General features: G+C 39.0%; 1 protein-coding gene across 14 annotated transcripts in view; it reads left to right on the top strand.

Annotated features, from left to right (window-relative positions):
• Positions 1-12,006: 12,006 nt before the first annotated feature.
• The window catches only part of LOC131242445 (uncharacterized), a 61,594-nt gene continuing 51,714 nt past the window's right edge, over positions 12,007-21,886 (top strand). For 5 of the 14 annotated variants that reach the window (XM_058241073.1, XM_058241071.1, XM_058241077.1 and 2 more), the window contains exons 1-6: positions 12,007-12,083; positions 12,261-12,358; positions 14,232-14,284; positions 15,242-15,308; positions 17,555-17,675; positions 20,125-20,175. In XM_058241073.1, coding sequence (XP_058097056.1) covers positions 15,288-15,308; positions 17,555-17,675; positions 20,125-20,175 — 193 coding nt within the window. In that variant the 5' untranslated portion in view covers positions 12,007-12,083; positions 12,261-12,358; positions 14,232-14,284; positions 15,242-15,287. Of the gene's footprint in view, positions 12,084-12,260; positions 12,359-14,231; positions 14,285-15,241; positions 15,309-17,554; positions 17,676-20,107; positions 20,180-21,886 lie in introns of all 14 variants that reach the window. The other 9 variants (XR_009169612.1, XR_009169615.1, XR_009169613.1 and 6 more) reach the window with 5 other exon arrangements.

The raw sequence follows: 21,886 nt of genomic DNA, 5'->3' as shown, positions 1-21,886 counted from the left end.
TTCTAATGAGTTATCCAAAATTGAACAATTCATCGAACAACACCTTAAATGGTGGTAACAGAAGCTTATGTTTATGCTGACCACCCTTAAATACATATTATCTGAATCTTTTACTATAGATTTAACAAATCAAACTGAAGTTGTAGATGAAAATATTTTTAAAATATATATATATTCTGAACTATTTGTCCAATGAATTATACAACATGTAAACATGTATGTTTCTTATAAGTCTCCAAAGACATTTGAACTGCTTTAAAAAAAGAAGTACATCCTAGAAGATACAGAGGTAAGAAACATGCAGTCATAAATTTCATTTACTATGTAATTACAAATGATAAACTTGCACAAATTAGATTTATGACTTTTAAAATCTAGTTCATAATTATCATCAAAAGGAATTAAGTTACATAAAGTGTTTCTATTAAGAGCATTGATAGAAAAGCTATCTCCCTCCTACAAAGAATATAAGAATAAAATGAAATATAAAAAGAATGACATCTCGTTAGAAAGTAGAATTGTACACATATGAATAAAGGGGGCAATAGAAAATGAGACCAAAAAGTAAATGGTAATGAGGTAGATCCAAAGGCGAATCTTGTGAACTAGTCAAGAAAATAAGAAGAAAAATGGCAAATGCAATAACTATGGAAAGCTTGGACATTATGCTAACAAATATAGGATAAAAAAGAAGACAAACAAGAAGTTCAAGAAAAAGAAAAATTGGTATAACTGTTAAAAGCCTATGTATCACATTAAAACTTGTAGGCTTAAAAAAAAAAAAAAAAAAAGATAAGCCTTAGGCTAATTTTGCAGAAGCGGGTAATGAGTTTGACATGGTAGTAGTCATTGTGTCAGAAGTCTTTCTTGTAAATAACTTGGAGTGATCACTAGACACCGGTGGAACTCACATTTGTGCAAAGATCATATCATATTTACTTCTTACAAAGCATCAAGAGATGATGTACAAATGTTCATGGGTAATGCTCAAACTTTTCCAGTTATAGGGAAATGAAAAATTATTTTGAAGCTCACTTCCGAGAAGACTCTAATGTTGAATGATGTTCTGCATGTACCTGACATTAGAAGAAACTTAGTCTTTGATTTGCTCATCAATAAGGCTTGATTTAAGTTAATATTTAATTCAAATAAACTTTTAATAACTAAGAATGGAACTTTCGTGAGAAATGACTAATGTAACGATATATTCATTGTAAATATATTTAATGATAATAATAAGAAGATATCTAGTTTTATGTATATCATTGAACATCTTTATCTATTGCATAGTAAATTAAGTCATGTGAATATAACAGTTTTGAATAAAATAAAATTGTTAGGCTTATTACCTAATATTTTGAATGAAAATTTTGATAAATGTGAAACATGTGTAGAATCTAAAATATTTAGAAAACCCTTAAAACAAGTGAGTCGATTTTCTGTTTTATTAGAGCTAATACACAGTGGTCTAAGTGATTTTTAGAAACCACATGTCTAGAGGTGGAAAAAGATATTACATAACTTTTGTATATGGCTACTTAAGTTTACTAGAGTCTCTATTAAGGAATAAAGATGAAACTTTAGAAACTTTCATTAAGTATAAAAATAAGGTTGAAAATAAGTTAAATATGAAAATTAAAAGACTTAGAACAGATAAAGGAGGAGTATATGAATCTTCTTAATATATAAAATTATGAGATAGTGCACAAAACTACAACTCCCTATACTCCATAAAAAAAATGGAATAGCATAGCGTAATAATAGAACTCTTGAGGAGATGATGAATGTTATGTTAAATAGTTCAAGCTTGCCCTCAAACATGTGGGGAGAAACAATTTCTGTTAACCTGTTATATTTTAAATAAGATTCTTTTTACGTCTATTAAGCAAACACCATATGAACTTTAGAAGAATCATATTTCTAATTATAAAAAATTTAACGTACGTTAGTGTTTTGCTAAAGTAAAATTGCCCGAAAATAAAAAAAATAAAATCAGGTCTTAAAATGATTGACTATGTATTTATAGGACAAACAGAAAATAGTGCAGCCTATAGATTCTAATTCTAAAGACTAAGGACAATATTCTAAATCCGAATACCATCATATATAGAAGCTAGTGATGCATAGTTCTTCGAGAACATATTATTGACAGATGCCTTAAATTTGTCTGTTTTTTGGGCCGCTCGACCGATCGAGGGTCTGGCTCGACCGGTCGAGTGGGCCGCTCGACTGGTTGAGGCCTGCTCGACTCAAAGTCCAGCGACCTATATTTTTTAGTATCCGGGGCCGCTGGACCAGTCGAGGGGATGGCTCAACCAGTCGAGGGGGTCCTTCGACCAATCGAGGGTTTGCCTCGACTAGTCGAGGGTTACGCAGCCGGTGCGCGGACTGCTTAAATTTGAGGTGGTTTCCTAACTTTTCTGGACTAAGTATGTAAGTGGAGTTTCCTAAATTATAAATAGGGGTCCCTAGGGCTATTCTAAGGTATTCTAAGGCTTTCTAAAGGAGTTCCAAGGGTTCCTAAAGGGGTTTTAAGGTTATCAAAGGGTGTAGCAAGGGTAAGATTCGAGGTTGTTCGAATCGGGTAACTCCTCTCTCTTTGTAATTTCTATTTTCATAATGGAGATCTGTCGCTTTGTGCTGTGGTTTTTTCCCGCAAAGGTTTTCCACGTTAAATATTTGTGTTCTCTTATGTGTGCTTGGTGCCATTAGATTGTTATCCTAGATTTAGATCTATGTGATTCCGCAGCATGAATCCCCAACAAGTGGTATCAGAGCAATCGTTGGGGCACAGATCTGAATCTGAGGGGTTAGTAATAATAGTAAGTACTAGGTACGAGATTGAGAAGTACTTAGGGAATAATAATTTTGAGTTATGGAAGATCAAGATAATGAGTTCCTTAATCAAGCAAGACGAAGATGGTGCTCTTGAGAAGCGAAAGTCTACTATGACTGATGATGATTAGAATACTCTTGATAAGAAGGCTTTATCATCGATCCGTTTATGTCTCACGGATAAGATTTTCTACAACGTCATGAGGGAGAAAACTGCGGCTAAGTTATGGGCGAAGTTAGAGGATGTCTATGCAAAAAAATCCTCTGAAAATTGCCTACACTTGAAGCGGCAGTGGTATAACTTTAAGATGGCAGAGGGTGGAGATTTGCAAGCTCACACAGCAACTTTAATAAATTAGTTTACAAATTGCTGGATATGGAGGAAGTGATGAAAGATGAAGAACAAGCATGTATGTTGCTAAATTTTCTTCCGGTGTCTTATAAGTCATTCAAGAACACAATGTGTTCAACGAATAAAACCCTGAGTATCGACACTATTATCTCGGCCCTTCAAGGGAAGGTTATGAGAAAGTTTAACGTCGACATGGGGATATCTTCTGAGGCACTGCTTACAAGGGGTAAGAATTCTGAATAAGGTATGGGTACTTCAGGTTCTAGGTCCAAATCAAGGGGCAAGGGCAAAGGATAGGTAAAGTGCTGAAACTGTGGGAAGGAATGACATGTGAAGAGGGATTGCGAAAATCCTAAATCGAAGAGAGAAGATTCTGAGGCTTCATATAGGGAGGCCAATGTTGCCACGTCAGATGGATCGAGTGGATGTAATAGTAATGTTTTGTCTGTGTCTACGATCAGATGGTCATACGATGATCCTAAGGGTGAGTGGATGCTAGACATATGAGCATCTTTTCACATGACTCCTCATCAGAGTTGGTTCACCGACTATAGGGAGTGTGATGGTGGATAGGTATTTATGGGCAACGACATTCTCTGTAATGTTGTGGCCATTGGTTCGGTGCACATCAAGATGTTTGATGGGGTGGAGTGTACCTTGACTGATGTCAGGCACGTTCCTGATTTAAATCAGAATCTGATTTCTCTTAGTGTACTTGAGGTAAAAGGATGCAAGTACACAGATATTGATAGTGCTCTTAAGGTATTTAAGGGGGGTCGGTAATCATGAAAGTGTAATGACTAAGTAACTTGTACAGGTTGATCAGGAGCACTTCAAAAGGTGGAGCTGTGTTGAGGGTCAAATATTGCATATCAGACCCCAATTATTGCTTAGATTTATGAACATGATACTGTTTAATGCCCTATTTTAATCGTGTTTGTATTGCAAGGTGTATTTACAAGCTTGGACTGAAAAAGGGTGCTAAATGCATGAATTGACACTCCAAAATCACCAAGGCAAGGGATGGACCCAAGGGGACCAAGATCAACGGATTTACACGTCAGAGACTCGAGAAAATTGAGAAACTAAAGTTCAAATGTTCCAAAATTGGTCCAAAATGCAAGATCACATGGTTCCAACCATCCATTCGGCTCGAAACTTCATACATGGCCTGAATGCCATAAATTAACCATACACGTAGAATTTCATCCATTGGATCCATGTGGAATTGGTCCAACAGTCAGATCAGCACATTAATCATCAATATGGGGCCCACCTGATTTCTGGATACGCTTTAGTTTTGGACTCAACATCTTAAATTAAATGAGGAAGGGGATGGACGGAGCGGATTTCTTGATTACATCACCTGGGACCCACACATGCGATACATGTGCATAGCACACACACTAGCCGCGCCGCGCCGGACGGTCAGCCCAGTCAAAGCCGGGCTGACCCGACTCTTACCAGGACTCAAACAGCGTCCGACGCTGTCTTCGCTAGGTGATCGCTGTGGGCCTCACTCATCATCCAGTTTGATGATCCGACCCGTCCACTTGTCTTAGGAGATGGCCAAGACCAGCGCCTAGGTGTCCTTTGGTCACTATGCAAGCGTCTTCGCCATCCCAGCCGTTCAACGCAAGATGAATGGTGTAACGCCAAGTCTTGTGGGCCACAACGAAATCAAACCGGTCTCGCCCTTCCCCAACGGTTTTTCGAGATAATTCCAATGGACGAAGTGGATTTTCTAGAATACACTAATCACGGGCCCACCGATCACCTCAGTGCAACTACGCAGGCTCTGTTTCGCAAACAAAGCCTGCGGACGAGTTTCATGGGCCACCACCGTACACCGAAGGTCCGATCCAGACCGTCCATGGGAATCTCACCGATCCTCTTATCCTCTCCTAGGTGTCAGTTTGACCCCATGCAAGGTATCGTAAGATCCTAGCCGTTAAACGTAGGATGGATGGCGGAATAAAGGATCCTATGGACCACATCAAAAGAAGGCCAAAAATACACCTTCCCGACTTAAATTCCGAGATAAATTCAATGGACGGATCGGATCTCTCCTATAACATCAATTATGGGCCCCACTGACGCCTAAAATCCAAAATTTCACACTTCTTACGCACTACGTGCGACCGGACGCTGTCCGGTTTTGACGATCGTTTTGTGAACGAGATCACGGTCGGATCCATGATCCAGGCCATCCACACGTTGCAATAGGTGGCCAAGACCATGCCCATGTAGTCAGAACCAAAGATGGGACGTCCACTGTCCAGAAATTCAAGCCAAACGCAAGTTGATTTGCGTTGTTTTTTCGCATGCACACGGTGATGCGTAAAGGCTACGAAACCGACTTCAGCAGCACCGACATCTCGTTGGCTGTCTATAAAAGAGAAGAAGAAATGAGAGAGATGGGATTCAATTCCAATAGGCATTCAAGGAGCTTGGCTGGGACGTGAAGCAAGAAGAGAGACAGGGCAGAGACGGGTTCTACTTTCCCTTCTTCTTCTTTAGTATTTTCTTTTCCTTTCTTAGGATTAGGTTTCGAATTTAATTGAGGGTTGCGGGAAGGTTGAGACGTGCTGATAGGGATAAAAAGCAGGTGGAGCAGCCACCCATGAGAAGAATCACATGGTATGATCGCAAGATATCGGTGAGGTACATGGACGACTTCAATTTCGCAAGGGATTTGTCTTCTATTCAAATGGCTCTAGGTGAGCCTGATGTTAAGAAGTGAAAGGTGACTGTGGGCGATGTGATGGATTTATTATACCAGACCGACATATGGGAGTGGATGGAGCTTCTAGTGGGCTGGAGAGCGATTGGATGCAAGTGGATCTTTAGGACGATACAACATAAATACAGGACGAGGTTGGTAGCGAAGGGTTATGCTCAGAGAGAAGGGATCGGCTTCTCAGAGATATTCGCACCGACGGTATAGCAGGTGTCTACTAGATCTGTAATTGGTGCTGGTTGGCCAATGTGATCTTGAGCTGGAAGGATGGATGTGGAGTCTGCACTTCTGAAAGGGAAAGTGAAGAGCAGATCTACATGAAGCAACTAGAGCGATTCGAAGTTAAAGAGGCCGAGAAAAGACTTTACAGGAGGTCATAGTACGACCTGTCGTCTAGGCAAGTGGTTTAATTCCTTCATGGTGAGTCAGGAATTGATGCCATGAAGATCACCAATTATGACATGTCTAAAATCAATATACCAAAGACTCAGTTAAAGTGGGACATTCAGGATAAAGGATCGGGGGGATGCAAAGAGGGTTCTCGACATTGAGACTGAAGGAGGAGTAGGCTTTGGTTATCGCAGGCAGAATACCTTGGGTAGGTATTGATCAAGGATGTGATGAACCAGGTAAAGCTGGAGAGTGTTCCCTATGCGTCTCTCCTCAAGTTTTCCTCAGGACATGTCCTAAAACAGATGAGAAAAAGCAGGATATCTCATAAGCCTTATTCGAATGCGGTTGGCAATGTATGACATGGTCTGGATTAGACCAGTTATTCCACAGGCTATTAGTGTTGTGAGCAAGTACCCCGGCAAGCAATATTGGGTAGCAGTGAGATGGTAAGAAGACTACGTCTTTCCTTTTGAAAAGACAGGAGCAAAGGTGGTTCGGCACATGGATTCTGATCCGGCAGACATGCTCGCCTAGAACATTCCTGCAGAGAAGTTTAAGTTCTGTACAACTTCTTTCGGCTTGGCGATAACAAAAAAGATGGACGGAGTATGCACGATAAGCTATGATGTGATGCAGAGATAAGAGAAGAAGTCAAGAAGCTACACGGTTGAAGATTGAAGGCATGGTGGAGATTGTTGACAAATGCCTTAAATTTGTCTGTTTTTTGGGCCGCTCGACTGGTCGAGGCCTGCTCGACTCAAAGTCCAGCAACCTATGTTTTTTGGTGTCTGGGCCGCTCAACTAGTCGAGGGGATGGCTTGACCGGTCGAGGGCGTCCTTCGACTAGTCGAGGGTTACACAGCTAGTGCGCGAACTACGTAAATTTGAGGCGGTTTCCTGACTTTTCCGGACTAGGTGCGTAAGTGGAGTTTCTAAAACTATGAATAGGGGTCCCTAGGTCTATTTTAAGGTATTCTAAGGCTTTCTAAAGGAATTGCAAGGGTTCCTAAAAGGGTTTTAGGGTTATTAAAGGGTGTAGCAAGGGTGAGATTCGAGGTTGTTCGAATTGGGTAAGTCCTCTCTCTTTGTAATTTCTATTTTCATAGTGGAGATCTGTCGCTTTATGCCATGATTTTTTCCCGCAAGGGTTTTCTATGTTAAATCCTTGTATTCTCTTGTGTGTGCTTGATGCCATTGGATTGCTATCCTAGATCTAGATCCGTGTGATTCCGCAGCAGAAATCCCCAACACATATTTCCTATGAAATCCAAGTTTATATTAATAGATGAAATTAGTAGATCAGTTGTCGCATCTATTAGTTAAGGTGCCAATGAGTAGGTAAGATAAGAGATAAAAGCAAGAAGAAGCACTAGAGTTAGAAGAGAAACTAACATATGATATGACTTTCTCATCTTCTTAGTAGAAAATGATATACAACTTATATAGAAATAATTAACTCTATAGATACAAAAATTTGGAATGAAGTAATAAATAATAAGTTAGAATCTATTATATCTAATAATACTTGGAAACTTATAAACAATCCAATAAGTTATAAATGAATGTTTGTAGATACACTACTTATAAACAATCTAATATTAACTAAATCACTTATTTAAATGAAACAAAATCTACTAGTGGCTATGTATTCACTTTGGGTGGAGGAATAGTCTCTTGGAAGTCTATTAAACACACACACACACACACATACACACACACACATATTCGAGTTTGTTGCCTTAAAAAGGGCTAGTTCAGAAGTTGAGTGGTTTAACAATCTCTTCATGGATGTATTGTTGTGGCAAAATTCTATATTGGTCATATCTATTCACTTTGATTGTCATGCAACTATAGTAAAGGCAAAAGAGCAAAATATATAATGGAAAGAGCAGACATGTTAGACTTAGAGAAAACTAGAACTGTACATGAGCCGAACCAAGCTCAACTCTGCCCAACTTTACTCAGCTCATTTAACCAAGGGCCCTGGCTCGAGTTTGACTTGGCTTGATCATCGAGCTAACCTAGTCATCTTGGCGTGATTTAGTAATCTAATTGAGCCAAACTCGAGCCTGGTTTGAGCCGACTCGCTAGGTCAGGTTGTTGACTCGGTTCATTGGAGGATTTTGAAATTTAGTTTGGTGTTTTGGCCTATCGGAGAATTTTTGGGTATTTAGAGATTTTAAGGGTGGAGTTTTGCCTCGGGTCGTGGCCGTGGGGAAGTTAGGTGTGACGTATGCAGGTAGGGTTGATGTGGAGGAGAGGGAGAGAGAGAGAGAGAGAGAGAGAGAGAGAGAGAGAGATCAAAGAAAAATAGGAGTCGGGTGTGGGGGGCGGGTTGGGCAGTGTATGGGACTACTAGTCGAGTGTAGGTAAAGAGAGGAAGATGAGATTTAAAGAATGGGAGATGATAAGAGGAAGAGAGGAGGGCACTCGGTCGGGTGTGTAGGGTAAATGGGAGGAAGAGGAGGAGAGGAAGGCGCTCGCCTCTCGTTGCTTGGTCGAGACTCGGGTAGGGTTGCAAACTTATAAGTTAGGGTTAAGCCGAAACGAGCAAAATCAGGCTGAACGAGCTAAGGTTTAAGTCAAACCAAACTGAGTTGGCATATAGCTTAAGCTCGACTATGTTTTGAAATGAGCTAGGATTTCTAGCTTGGCTTGGTTCAAACAGGCTGTTCGAGCCAAACTAAGCCAAGCTAAATCAGGCTGAACTGAGCTAGCTTGGTTTGTATTTAGCTTTAAAAACAACATAGTGAAACATATGTTGTGTGATGAAGTCATATCTATTGACTTTATAATGTCAAAAAAGAATTTGACATATTCTTTCACTAAAGGACTATTTAAAAGATTAGTTAATGATACATCGAAGGGAATGGGCTGAGCCTAATATATGAGTTGCCAATGTCAGCAACCCAACCTATAGAAGTGGAGATCTTATAAGATAAGTTCTATGAGTAAACAACAAGACACGAGGTATATGATTGCATTGATGTAAATAAGCCCCTTATATAGTGTAGCAATGCAAGTAGCAACGAAACGAGATGAGTTTTTTGAACTCTTAATAAATTCATAACCATATTTTAGTGGTATATACAATTGTTATGTACACCTGATGGAACCCACGTATATGAGTATGGAGGTGGAAGTCGTATCCTATGAAAATCTAGGTGAATTTTCTAGAGCACTTGAGTTAGAAGGAAAAGATTGGGAACGAATGAACCTCACCCATAAACGGAGGACACAATTTTCCTACGAAAGCATTTGGCTAAAAAGTTCTTGCGCTGGGAGTTTAAGTACGGCCCACCATGATGTTTTGAAGAAATTCACTATGTTCATCCTTTTTGTGAGCTCATTTTAAGACATGAGGTGAAAAATGAGCGGGATGCAATACTCAAGTGGGCCGAAAACGTGAGGATTTAACATTTACCATTGAAATATTTGTGGGGCCATAAAAGTTTTGAATCTGTCTAATATGTGTTCTTAGTTCATCCAAGTAGAATGGTGTTATGAGTAGGGGTGTACACGAACCGAGCTAGCTCGGTTAGCTCGCTTGACTCAACTCGAAAAAGCTCGATTCGACTCTGTTCGAAGCTGAGTTCGAGCCGAGTCGAGCTGATTTTTTGAGCTCGAAAATGAGTTCGAGCAGGCCCCAGCTCGGCTTGAATCCAGCTCGAATCGAACTCGGATCGAGCTAGCTTGGTGACTCGGTTACTTTGCCATTGATGTTGCTCACCAACTTTTTGATAAAATGACTAAACGAAATGTGGCTGGTGGCAAGGAAGGTTTGGCTGGTGGCAAGCAAGGTATGTACATTAAACAAATACCTTTTTTTTTTTTTTTTGGTTTTTATGTTACTTAGAAAGTGTTTGATAAAACACTTGTAAAACCATTGCCTCTATTTGTAAAACAGTAGGTCTTTAAAGTTGCAGTTCAGGTGTTTATAGAAATGCCTCAATGGCGAACTCAACTCGAAATGGCCCGAGCTGCTGATCGAACTGAGCCGAGCTAGCCAGTCAAACTCGAGGACTGAGCCGAGCCGCGTTCAAGCTGAGGTCAGCTAGTGTTCAAGCCGAGTCGAGCTGAGGCCAGCTCGACTCGGTTCAACTCGATGTACACCCTTAGTTATGAGTGTATGTATGGCATATAAACATCACTATCGACCCAAGGAAGTTTCAACAATAGAGATTTTCTTACCCACCTTTTCCTTTAGTGCGGACTGCTTGAGTCTTGGATCATACCAATTTTTGGTCTCAAGTCCTAAAATTAGCTCACAAAATAGATGGATTGGTAGATTTCTAAAAAACATGACGGTGGACCCTACCTAGGTTTCCATCTTTCTATCAAAGCTTTTTCCATTGGAATGCTTAGGTGGGCCACTGTTTGTAAGAAATTCATTCAATTTATTTGTTTCGCAAGCTCATTTTAAAATATAACACAACAATGATGTGAATCCAAAACTCAAATGAGACACCAGAGTAAAAATTAAGAAAGGAAATGACTATTGTTGAAACCTTCCTAACTCTATCTTGATGTAAATATGTCATCCAAATTGTTTATAAGGTCATTTGCACATGAATGAAATGAAAACACTGAAATTTTAACCTAATAACCTAATATATAACTTTTATTGCCATATGAATGTTTCAACGATGGTCACGAAATCCTTATTGTTTTTTCTCATGTGGCCTGCTTGAATTTTGGATCACTTCATTTTCTTTTTTCTCATGTATCATATTGAGCTTGAAAAACAGACGAACATAATAAATTTTAAAAACATCTCAGTGAACCTCACCTAGCATCCCAGTGCTGGCTAAAATACTATGCATGAATTCAATTCGCAATATTGGTCCAGTGCAAGCTAAAATACTAGCTAAGCCTGAATTTAATTTGCAATATTGGTATATATTATCAGGATTGTGTAAACCCTAATGTATGTGTTTTATCCATTATGTACAACCGATTTTCGGACTCATTTTCAGGCATGAGTTAAAACTTGAAATATCTTCAATATTAAGTGAACCACACTACACGCACATTAGGATAATGATGTCCGTCGTTGAAATCTTTTTAGGGTCGTACTTATGTTTATTTGTCATGCAACTTGTTCACAAGGTCACAAAAAAATGAATGAACGGAACTTCGGTGGCCCCAAAAAATTTTCAACGGCAGGCATTCAATTCCCATTGAGCGTTGGATATCTTTCGATTGTGGGCTCATGCCCAAAAATGACTTTAAAAAATGGATGGACGGCATGGTTAAGGCACAGACATCATGGTGGGCCCCACAGTTTACTCAGCAAGCTAATTCGATCCGTCTTCTGTTAAACACCCCTTCCCTTCCTACACAACTGGCACCAGACAATCAGACAAGGCTGATGTTTCTCCTATGTAATGTATCTTCATATCAAATACGCATATGAGCGGCATGGATCTCCCGTACGCGCCTCGACAACACGCGTGAGCGATGATTCAAAAATGACAAATCATGTCCACGTGCGTATAACCGTCCGACAGCTGCACATTTCTATTAAATGACCAAGATACCCTTAACGGTCCGGTGATTTTTAGGAAGTTCCAGTCGGTCTTCTCTCTCTGAAAACCGCTCCCTACTTCTCCCTCTCTCTCTCTCTGAAAACTTCTCCCTCCTTCCCCATCTCCGTCTCTTTCTCTGAAAACCTCTCCCCCCCCCCCTCTCTTTCTCTCTGAAACCCCTTTTCATCTCTATGATCGCCATGGAAGAATCATGCAGGGGTACCGGGCACCGTAGGTGCGTAGTGCACCAATGTCTGTCTCGCCTCTCATTTCCATCCATCCTCTCTCTCTCTCTCTCCCCTTCTAGGGTTCTAGAAATTCTTTCCATTTCTCTCGTTCGTGTGATTATCACATCTTTTTTTTTTTTTTTTTTCCCGATTGCAATCCATTTCATTATTGGTTTTGGTTGCAGACAATGGAAACGATCGTTAACGGCTAGGATTGAACCTCACCTCGAAGCATGTGGGGCATCTTGATCAGGCGTGGTATCGGCTGCGGGTCATCCGTTAGGTATGGTAATCTACTGCATTTCATCATCCGCAGCCCAGAGATTTGTAATTAATAAAATGTGTGCGTTTTCATAGCAAATGATGTTGTAGAATCAATGAAATCCCCCCTTGCATCTAGAAAGGTTTGCTGAATCCACGCACTTGTGTGGGGCCCTGTGCCAATTTGATGCACGCGTGTGAGAATCAAGGTTTCCATCAAGTGGGTCACACTTATAAGACCTCCTGTCTCAAACTTCAGGCTATGTCACTCCTGAGGGGTCCTGCAGTGTACAAACAAAGGGATGGCTAAAGCTTTTCTTTTATTTTCTTTCTAGCCATTCATTGGTTTTGAACACTGCGGCATGCTTGAAGACTCGGATGACTCCGATACAACTTGCATGAGTTGACTCGGACTCGGACGGACCCATTTCGTTTTGATTCCCTGAGTCATCCCCAACTCAGATGAGCCGCGACTCGACTCCAGGCAGAAGGAGCCGGGTCAAGTCATCGAGTGTTTTAACCATTCTCTGTGGCCCACTTGAGTGAAACAACAAGATGTTTAGGCAACGTGATCTAAACAATGGGGCCCACTTGACCTGATGGGAAGCTCACATGCCATACACATGTGCCATATTTGCTCATGTGTGATCATGAGCATGGATGGGCAGGCTTCCACACGCATGTGGGCTAAGCAAACCTTTTTCACATGAGGTTTGCAAGCCCCATATGTATTTTGCCAAAACTCACTTTCACATGCTGCTTCATGCTGGCACATGCATGGGAGATCAGTGTTGTGCATAAGGTGGACTCCACCTTGTGGATGAGCTGGTGCAAAAATGAGGCTGGGTACCCGTGTATGAATTGTGAAGACATGGATGGTTTAAAAATACTTGCCAACAGTCCATAGTCTAATGTACATCTGTGTTCATTTTTAGGTGTGTATGGTCCTGATTTTTGGCACAAGGTCATCTCCATAGTGAGGGCTATGGCTGAAAAGTTACACCATGTGGCATACTGTCCTGCACATGGCCTTTTTTGGAAGGTCAAAACATCTAGAGAAATGGTCCTCAAAATTGTTTATGGATTGAATGTTGAAACCCATTTGCTGCGTTTTTTTGAGAAATGGGCCATCCATGAGTGGGCTATGAATTGATCAGTCCACAGTCTAATGCACACGTGTCTCTATTTTGAGGAGTGTATGGTAATGATTTTGGCACCAAGTCATCTATGGCCCAAAATTTACACCATTTTGCATACTCTCCTTATACATGGCCTTTTTTGGGTGGTCAATAAACCTAGAGAAATCATCGTGAAAATTGTTTATGGAGTATATGTTAGAAACACCCATTTGCTGCATTTTCGAGAAATGGACTATCCATAGGGTGGACTATGAATTGGTCAGTCCAACAGTCAGTCTAATGTACATGTGAGTCCATTTTGAGGTGTACTGTCCTGATTTTTGGCACCATGACCTCCTGATTTTTGGCACCTTGCCCATCTCCATAGTGAGGGCTATTGCCCAAAAGTTACACCATTTGGCATACTGTCTTACACATCATCCTTTTTGGATGGTCAATAAATTTACAGATGCTCCTGAAATTTGTTTATGGATTGAATGGTCAGAAATACCCATTTGGTGCGTTTTTCAAGAAACAGACCCTCGCTAGAAGGTTGCCTATGAATTGATCAGTCCAGATTGATTCACTTATTTTGCCCTTCTTATGGGTTATAAGGTCGGCACCATTTACTAAATGGATCTCGCCTCAAAAGATTTATAGAAATAGGCTAAGATTTTTCTCCATTTTGGTTTTGTTATCTACTTCAGAGCTTTTGATTTTGATTTATTATTTATTTTGTTAATTTTTATTGGTCTAATTCAGAGCTTGTATGTCCAGTTTGGCAGTGGTTTGGAGCTATTGGGTTTTTTCGGTCATTATGCTGGCAACAGGTACCCCCCCTTTATGGTTTGGTTTTGTTTGGAATTTATTTATTTATTCTGGAAATTTTTTGAAGGATTTTTAGTTGGGCAGCTGGATTGGTTCTTTGAGCACCATGTATATGCTCCTGCTTTCATTGGCTAATATTGTCAACATGAAAAGCAAAATGCATTCTTAGAAACCTTTATTCTTAACAAAATAATGGATTTTGTTGAAGGAAAGAAAATTTTAAGATAAGAGAATACAAGATGGAGCAATTACAAAAGGGAAATTCAATTCCCACGACTTATGTATCACCATCTTCACAAGAACACCTGCTCCTGCTTTCATCGGCTAATATGGTCAACATGAAAAGCAAAATGCATTCTTAGAACCTTTATTCTTTGCAAATAACTAATTTTGTTGAAGGAAAGAAAATTTTAAGCTAAGAGAATACAAGATGAAGCAATTAAAAAAGGGGAATTCAATTCCCACGACTTATATATCACCACCATCTTCAAAAGAACATATCTTCTTCGTTGTTTGCATCCAAAACAAGATGACTTGTTTGATAACTATAATGCCATGAACTCTGATTTGTTCTTAAGAATGTCCCTAGACTATCATTATAATGCCCCGTGGTGTTTATATTCTCTGTTATCTGTCCGCAAAAATGGTATCCTGGTTCCTTTTTGAGATTCTGAGGAATCTCTTCAATATCTCAAATTGATATGTGATTTGGGTCAGGTATTGCATTGGGCATTTCAGTAATAGCGCTTTTTCCTGCATCATATTGATGTTGTTATAACTAGATGTACTTGGGATGTACAACCCAAGAGATGAAAATTCAATTAAGGTAGTAATAGCAAAGGCGAATGTTATTCTTGAATATAATGGTTTGTATTCTTTACTTGGAATCTGCTATTTTCTATTGTGGGATTTGAGTGGCTTTGAGGAATCTCATGTTGATTAATGATTTTTCCTCCCAGGGAGTATGAGACAAGAAACTACAGTTTTGAGTAAGTGAACCAAGCTATGGCTGAACAGCTTGCAATGGTAGGTTTCTACTCAGGTCTCTCTCTGATGTTTGACGTTCAACAGTCATTCTTTTTGCTCTGTTAGCTTCTGGTTGTACTATTTTTCTTGCAGAGAAGTTTCTGCAAGCATGACCCTAAGCTATATTAGAAAATGTGCTAGGGTTTTCTGAGATGGACTTTGTAACATCTGCTAAATCTAAATCCTATGGAAAAATGCTGCTCTGGAACATGTTCATTGAGTGGAAATTCATTATATTGGTGACTGATTAGCTTCTTAGTGTTTGAGTGGTATCTATGGTTTTTTTCTTTTTTCCCCTTGTTTTCTACAAAGGAAAAAGAAGCCAACATTGGAAATGAGTAGAGTAGTTCCTCAGAATTAAGGTGTCCCTGATTATGTAGAGGCAATTTTGTTCTCTGTTGGCTAAAAGAAGGCCTAGATTTTTAATTTTTTATTTTCCTTTCTTTGCAAAGGCCTATAAATTTAGCATTATGTTGTTATTTGAGGAAAGAAGGCTTGGTATTAGTTCAATCTATGTGAATGGGGCTGTTGACCTCAGTTGCGCGCAAAGGAAGAGGGAGTTCATTTATGGGAGCTGGGAAGCAACAATCTTAAAAGTTCAGGAAATTGAATGCCTAAGAAGTGTGTACTAAGAAATAATTGTCCACCTTCTAGTAGATTTACCTTTAAAGACGTCCTTTACTCCGATGTAACTGATTATAATCACTGAATTAATGTAATGTGTATGAAAAGTTGTTTAAGTAGGGTGTTGGCTGCAAATTGCAATTGCGTGGATGTCAAGTCGGACCCAAATGGAAAGTTTAAGCGCGCGATTTTAGGGCAGATTTTCTCTTCATGAATACTTTGAAACATTGCCTTTTACTTTTTGATTTTGTACTGATTCTTCCCAACCCAAGTTACACTTTTGCTGAATATTGAACATATTCTCTCTACATTTTGAAAATAAAGAAAAAGGAGAAAGGAAAAAAAGAAGAAGAAGAGAGAAATCCAAGGAGGAATTGATGATGAAAGGGGAGAGAGACAGGCCTTGTTGAAGGAGCTGAGCACTCCCTGTAGCTGGTGGGGTTTCGGAAGATATAACCATCAAAGGTCTGACTTCTCTGCTGCCAATCTTTCCTCGAGTCAAAAACTTCTTGAATAGAAAACCCTATCGATGTTGTATGCCATTTTGATATTAGTATTCACCACAAAATGTGGCCTTCAAATTATGAGCTGGCTGGTGATAGCCCGTTTTTAAGAATAACTGCAACAGTCTCTCTAAGTTGTGTTGCATAATGAAAAACACTCATTAAATAAAAGAAATTATAATGGTAACGGGACACTCTACATTGTGATATGTAACCAAAAATGGCTATAAATGGCGGTCATTATTTTCTCAGGAACACCCATTCTATGATAGACTAACGGCCTTTATGTAGCTGTTTTTTTAGACCATAACAGCATTAAATTATCGATTATAACACCGGTTTTTGGTAAAAATGACCATTATTTCCCATGGGATGTGCATTTTCCTTGCATCTTATAATGTAAAGCCAGTTGGCTGTTATGGCGTTGTAACACTGCTTTTTAAAACTATGGTGATAACTACTTCATGGGGAAAAACAGGTTAGTAAACTCCTGGTTTCTTTTGAAAAGAGTGTATGGTTTGATCGGCAAGATGGGGAGCACACTATACTATAGCCTTAACACTCTGAGAACTGCTAAGATTAAGGGGCTTGTAGTTAGATACCAGAGAAGCTTTTGGGGTTGGTGCAATGAAGGTTAGCTTAGTGGCAAATATTGGTCGTATTTTCAAATCAGTCAATTCCACATAGAGTGTAAAGTGTAAGGCCTTGGGAAAGAGTTCAACTTTCAGGTGAATGACAGAAGGGAAGAGAAGTTCGCTGTGGAGTCTTAAGCAATTCCATCTTTGGCAATTTATGCAGCTAGACACCTAGAACCAACATCTGCTCTTTATTGAAGTTGTTTACCTACCCATTACTCGTCTTTTTTTTCTTTCTTTTTTTTCTCTCTTTTCTTCCCTTTCCTTTTCACTATCACACACTTGTATGTTGTTTCAATGTCATATTGTCAGGGGAACCTTATCTAGATCTATTGCTTAACATGACCCCTTCAATTTATCACTTTACTTTAGGGTTCTTGGTTATTAAAAATCGAGGAACTGTCCAAACTACTATAAGATTCCTAGGAACTTTTGTGAAGTAGCATCTCGATTTTCCTTAAATCTCTTTCCTTCACTTTTGTAGGTGTCTCACTTGACTGATTTCGAACATTTATCTTTACCATGCATATCTCTTTTCAGTGCCAGAACTGCAAGGGGAGCCCGAAGAGATTTCTACAGAGAATGCCCGTTTGGCTGCAAAAGAGGTATTTTTATAGACAACTTTTATTTTTTAAGTGAATTGCATATTGGTTTAGGCAGACCGAAACGATTGCATCATCAGGATTTCAGTGCGAAACCAGCGTGGATGTGAGCAGTTCACTATACACACATTTGTTTGGTTATGCTTAGGTTGTCAATGGTCTGGGCTCCTGCTGAGAGGAGTAAAATTCTTTATTAGGTCTAGTACAACGAATTCAAAAAGGTCACCTAGATCGCCAACCCCCTACATTTTCCATTCCATGTTTGTGATCTGGATTATGGTTTTTTTTTTTTTTTTTTGAGATCCGGATTGCTATTTTTACCAAAATGAAGTTATGGTTCTATATTCCTGGTGTAGATTAACTTGTAATGTCAATTATATTCAGAACATAGAGGTTTGTGCTTTGATTTATCCAACAGCATGCATATATATGATATTATGCATGTGAGATGAAGAAAAACAATATTCATAATTTCATATATAAATTACACTATCAATTTGTATATTAAATTATACTGTAACACCTAGTGTATGTATCAGAGCAACCCACATGTTCCTACCATATATTTGAGGAAGTAGCATACTATGCACCTGTTCTCTTACCACGTACTAGAGTAACCTGTTATCCAGGTAACCTCGGTTCAAAATCCAAGCCCAAACCAACTGCTGGTCCAGCCAATTTGTCATGGCTGCTGGGGGAAAGGATGGTAACCCGCATGCTACCAAAGTAAGATAGCATGTGGACTCGCATGACTGAAGGATGGGACCGATCCTCACAATGATGGAACCATGGATTGGGTTCCGCTTGCAAAGGGGAAAACAGGGTTTGGAATGGCAGTCCTACTCTCTATCAGAACTATGTGACAACAGAGGATCTGGCTACAGAAACCAAATGACTCAAAGGAGCAAAAAGTGCAAAGCAAAGTTCAATTAGGTTTTTGAATCAAAGTGGAGCTCCAAGACAGAAAGATGGGGTTATTTAGAGAGCTTGAGTCAATCTAGACATGTTATTTTGATAGTTCTTTGTTTCAATGGATTTATTGAACAAGTTTTAACTATATATAGCATCGCTGCAACAAGCAGCAGGAGTTTTCATTTGGTTTCTGTAGCCAGATCCTCTCTTGTCACATAGTTCTGATAGAGAGTAGGATTGCCATTCCAAACCCTGTTTACCCCTTTGCAAGATTTTTGTTTTTCAATTGGCTCCAACTCCCCCAACCTAGGGATCTTTTGTGCATGTCATTGGTTTTGAGTCCCTCTTCCCAATAAAGAAGTCCAAAGAATACCATGAGATCAGAAATGTTGAAGTTGCTGTGATGCTGAGCCTCACCAGCTACATTGAAGATCATTGGTGAATTTTTTCTAGATGAAGCATGATCTGCATAAATTGTTCATCTTACTATAGATACTAAGATGACTTTGCATCCACTCATCTCCTCGACGGGTGCCAGTCTTCATTCCTGACTTCCATAACATTCTTCATCCTCTGCTTCAGTAAAAATAATGGAGATTCCCAAGGTAGTAGCCCTCTGCAAGGGTTTCAGAGAACTATAAGTTATAGCGCTCTGCTTCAGTAAAAATAATGGCGATTCCCAAGGTAGTAGCCCTCTGCAAGGGTTTCAGAGCACTATAAGTTATAGCGCTCCTAGTTGCATTTAGTTGCATTGGGACATTTGGACTGTACGATTCATCTATCTAGAAGGTTCACTAGGTCCAATGCACATTTTAATGGGCAACTATGCAGGGCATCACACCAATCTGACAAATATTGACCTTTTGATCAATGCTCTTTAATATTGGCGGTCAAAATCATTTACACAAATAGGTCTAGTCAGCAATTTGATCCATCTATTTGTTAGAGACCATCATAGATTGCTTGTGATTCTAAAGTAAGCTTCTCGAGTATTATGATTTACTAGTCAAAAAAGGAAAAAAAAAAAAAAAACTACGGAACAAATGGATGGTTTCTCAGTTTAATTTGTCAAGGGACTATTCCTAGGAAGACAAACGGCCATATTGCACCAAATAAAAAAAAATGGATTGGGAAATCTTACATGGCCCCATGAAATCTTTACAAAAAACAAGTTGTACTCCTATGTTGGATGTATAACGCCGTGGATTGACTATTTAGAAAACCGGTTTCATTGTGATTTAGAATTCACTAAATTACAAGTTTTCTTCTACTCCTAGTAATAAGTGTCAGCTAAACTTGCTACAGACAACCTTTGTAAACACTCGATGGTCCTTCCAAACATCTGTCTTCTCTGCCACGTTTTGCTTGCTTTAGCTGCCATATGCCATGCTAGTTATATGTGTGTGTGTGTGTGTGTGTGTGTGTGTGTGTGTGTGTGTGTGTTGGTTGTTGCGTTGAAACCAATGTTTAGTGGTTCATTCAATTATTGCATGTTTTCTTTTTATTTTTTGGTTTAATGTTAGACCTTTGTGGCAAACAGATGGTACTCTTATGCTGGATGTGTTTTGCCATAGACTGACTGCTCAGAAAGGTTAGTTTCAACATGACTTAGAATTCATTTAATTAGAGGTTTTTAATCTGCCTCTAATAATAAAAATATGATGTAGACAATTAAGATTATATTAGCAACATTTTGCTTGCTTTTCCTCTTATAGACCATTTTGCTAGTGTTTCGGTTTTTTCCTTCTACATTTTGCCAGTGTTTTGGTTTTTTCCTTCTACATTTGGTTGTCTTTGGGCATGTTGAATGATTTTCAATCATAAGAACCCTTTATATGATTGGGCCCCTTTTAAATGGTCCAAACCCTTCATATGATTGTGGTTGTTTTCAGTGATTCGAAGCATTGGCATCCTACAATACGCTCATCAATCTGATCAGTAGGTGTTTTACAATCTTTGTTCATTGCCACATGCAACAAAGTCAATAGTTTGGGCAAGTTCTCACAGATTCAATGTTGAAATGATAGGTTGGGGAACATGCCGCCACTGATATGGCTAGGCTCGTATTCAACACTACCAAAATGCTAGTATGATTGGAGGCATTATACTAGTTGTAAACAATTTACATGAAAGGGCTTATTCTCATGATCCAAATTGTTCACATGAATGGTGACCCTTTTATATGATCTAAACTACTCACATTATTGAGCCCATTTTAAATAATTGAAACCATTCATATATTTAGGCCCCTACTCAGTGATACAAATCGTTTATATGGTTGGTCTAGTTTTTAGTGATCCAACTGTTCATATGATTGGGACCTATTTTCAGTGATCCAAACTGTTCATATGATTGGGCCTATTTTTAGTGGTCGACACAACCTACTTTATATGATCAAACCATTCATATGACTGTGCTCATTTTAATGATTGAAACCGTTCATATATCTAGGGCTGTATTAAGTGATCCAAATAATTAATATTGTTGGGTTTGTCTTCCAATATCAAAGTCCTTCATATGATTGGGCCAGTCCAAACTATTCATATGACTAGACTTGTCCTTAATGATACAAACATTAATATGGAGGGACTATTGTTCAGTGATCCAAACCATTCATATGATCGGTAGTCTTTTTAGTGAACCTAATTTATTGTATGACTTGACTCATTTTCTATAAACAAATTGTTCAAATGTCTGAGCTCATTAAAATGATCCAAACTATTCATGACTAGGCTCTCATATTAAGTGGTCCAAATTGAAATATGTTTGGGCTAGTCTTTCATGATCTAAGCTGTTCATATGATTGGGCCAAACCAAACAATTAGTATACCTAAACCCTTATTTAGAGATCTAAGTCGTTAATATGGTTTGGCCAATTTTCAGTGATTCAACCCGCTCACATGATTGGGGCTATTTTTAGGGATTCGAATTGTTTATATGACTTGGCTGTTGTCTAAATCATTGTTTGTATTAGTTCATTCTAAATTATCCAAAGCATTTGTATAACTACGCTCGTACTTGGTGCTCCAAATTGTTAATATGGAGAACTAGTTTTTGGTGCTCAAAAAACCATTCATATGATTGAGACTATTTTTTTTATTTTTTATTTCTGATCCATGCCAGATAAGTTAGCCCCTTTTCTACATTTGAAACAGTTTTGTTTGGAAGTGCTTGTCGTTAATGATCCAAACAATTCATATGTCTACGTTCGTACTCGATGTTCCAAATTGTTAATGCGGACAATTAGTTTTCTGTGACCTATACCATTGATATGACTAGGGGACTATTTCTAGTGATCCTAA

Source organism: Magnolia sinica, chromosome 4 (genome assembly GCF_029962835.1).
Source record: "Magnolia sinica isolate HGM2019 chromosome 4, MsV1, whole genome shotgun sequence".
NCBI classification, from domain to species: domain Eukaryota; kingdom Viridiplantae; phylum Streptophyta; class Magnoliopsida; order Magnoliales; family Magnoliaceae; genus Magnolia; species Magnolia sinica.
The sequence above is the reverse complement of the archived record's forward strand: the minus strand, read 5'-3'. Positions and strand labels throughout refer to the sequence as shown.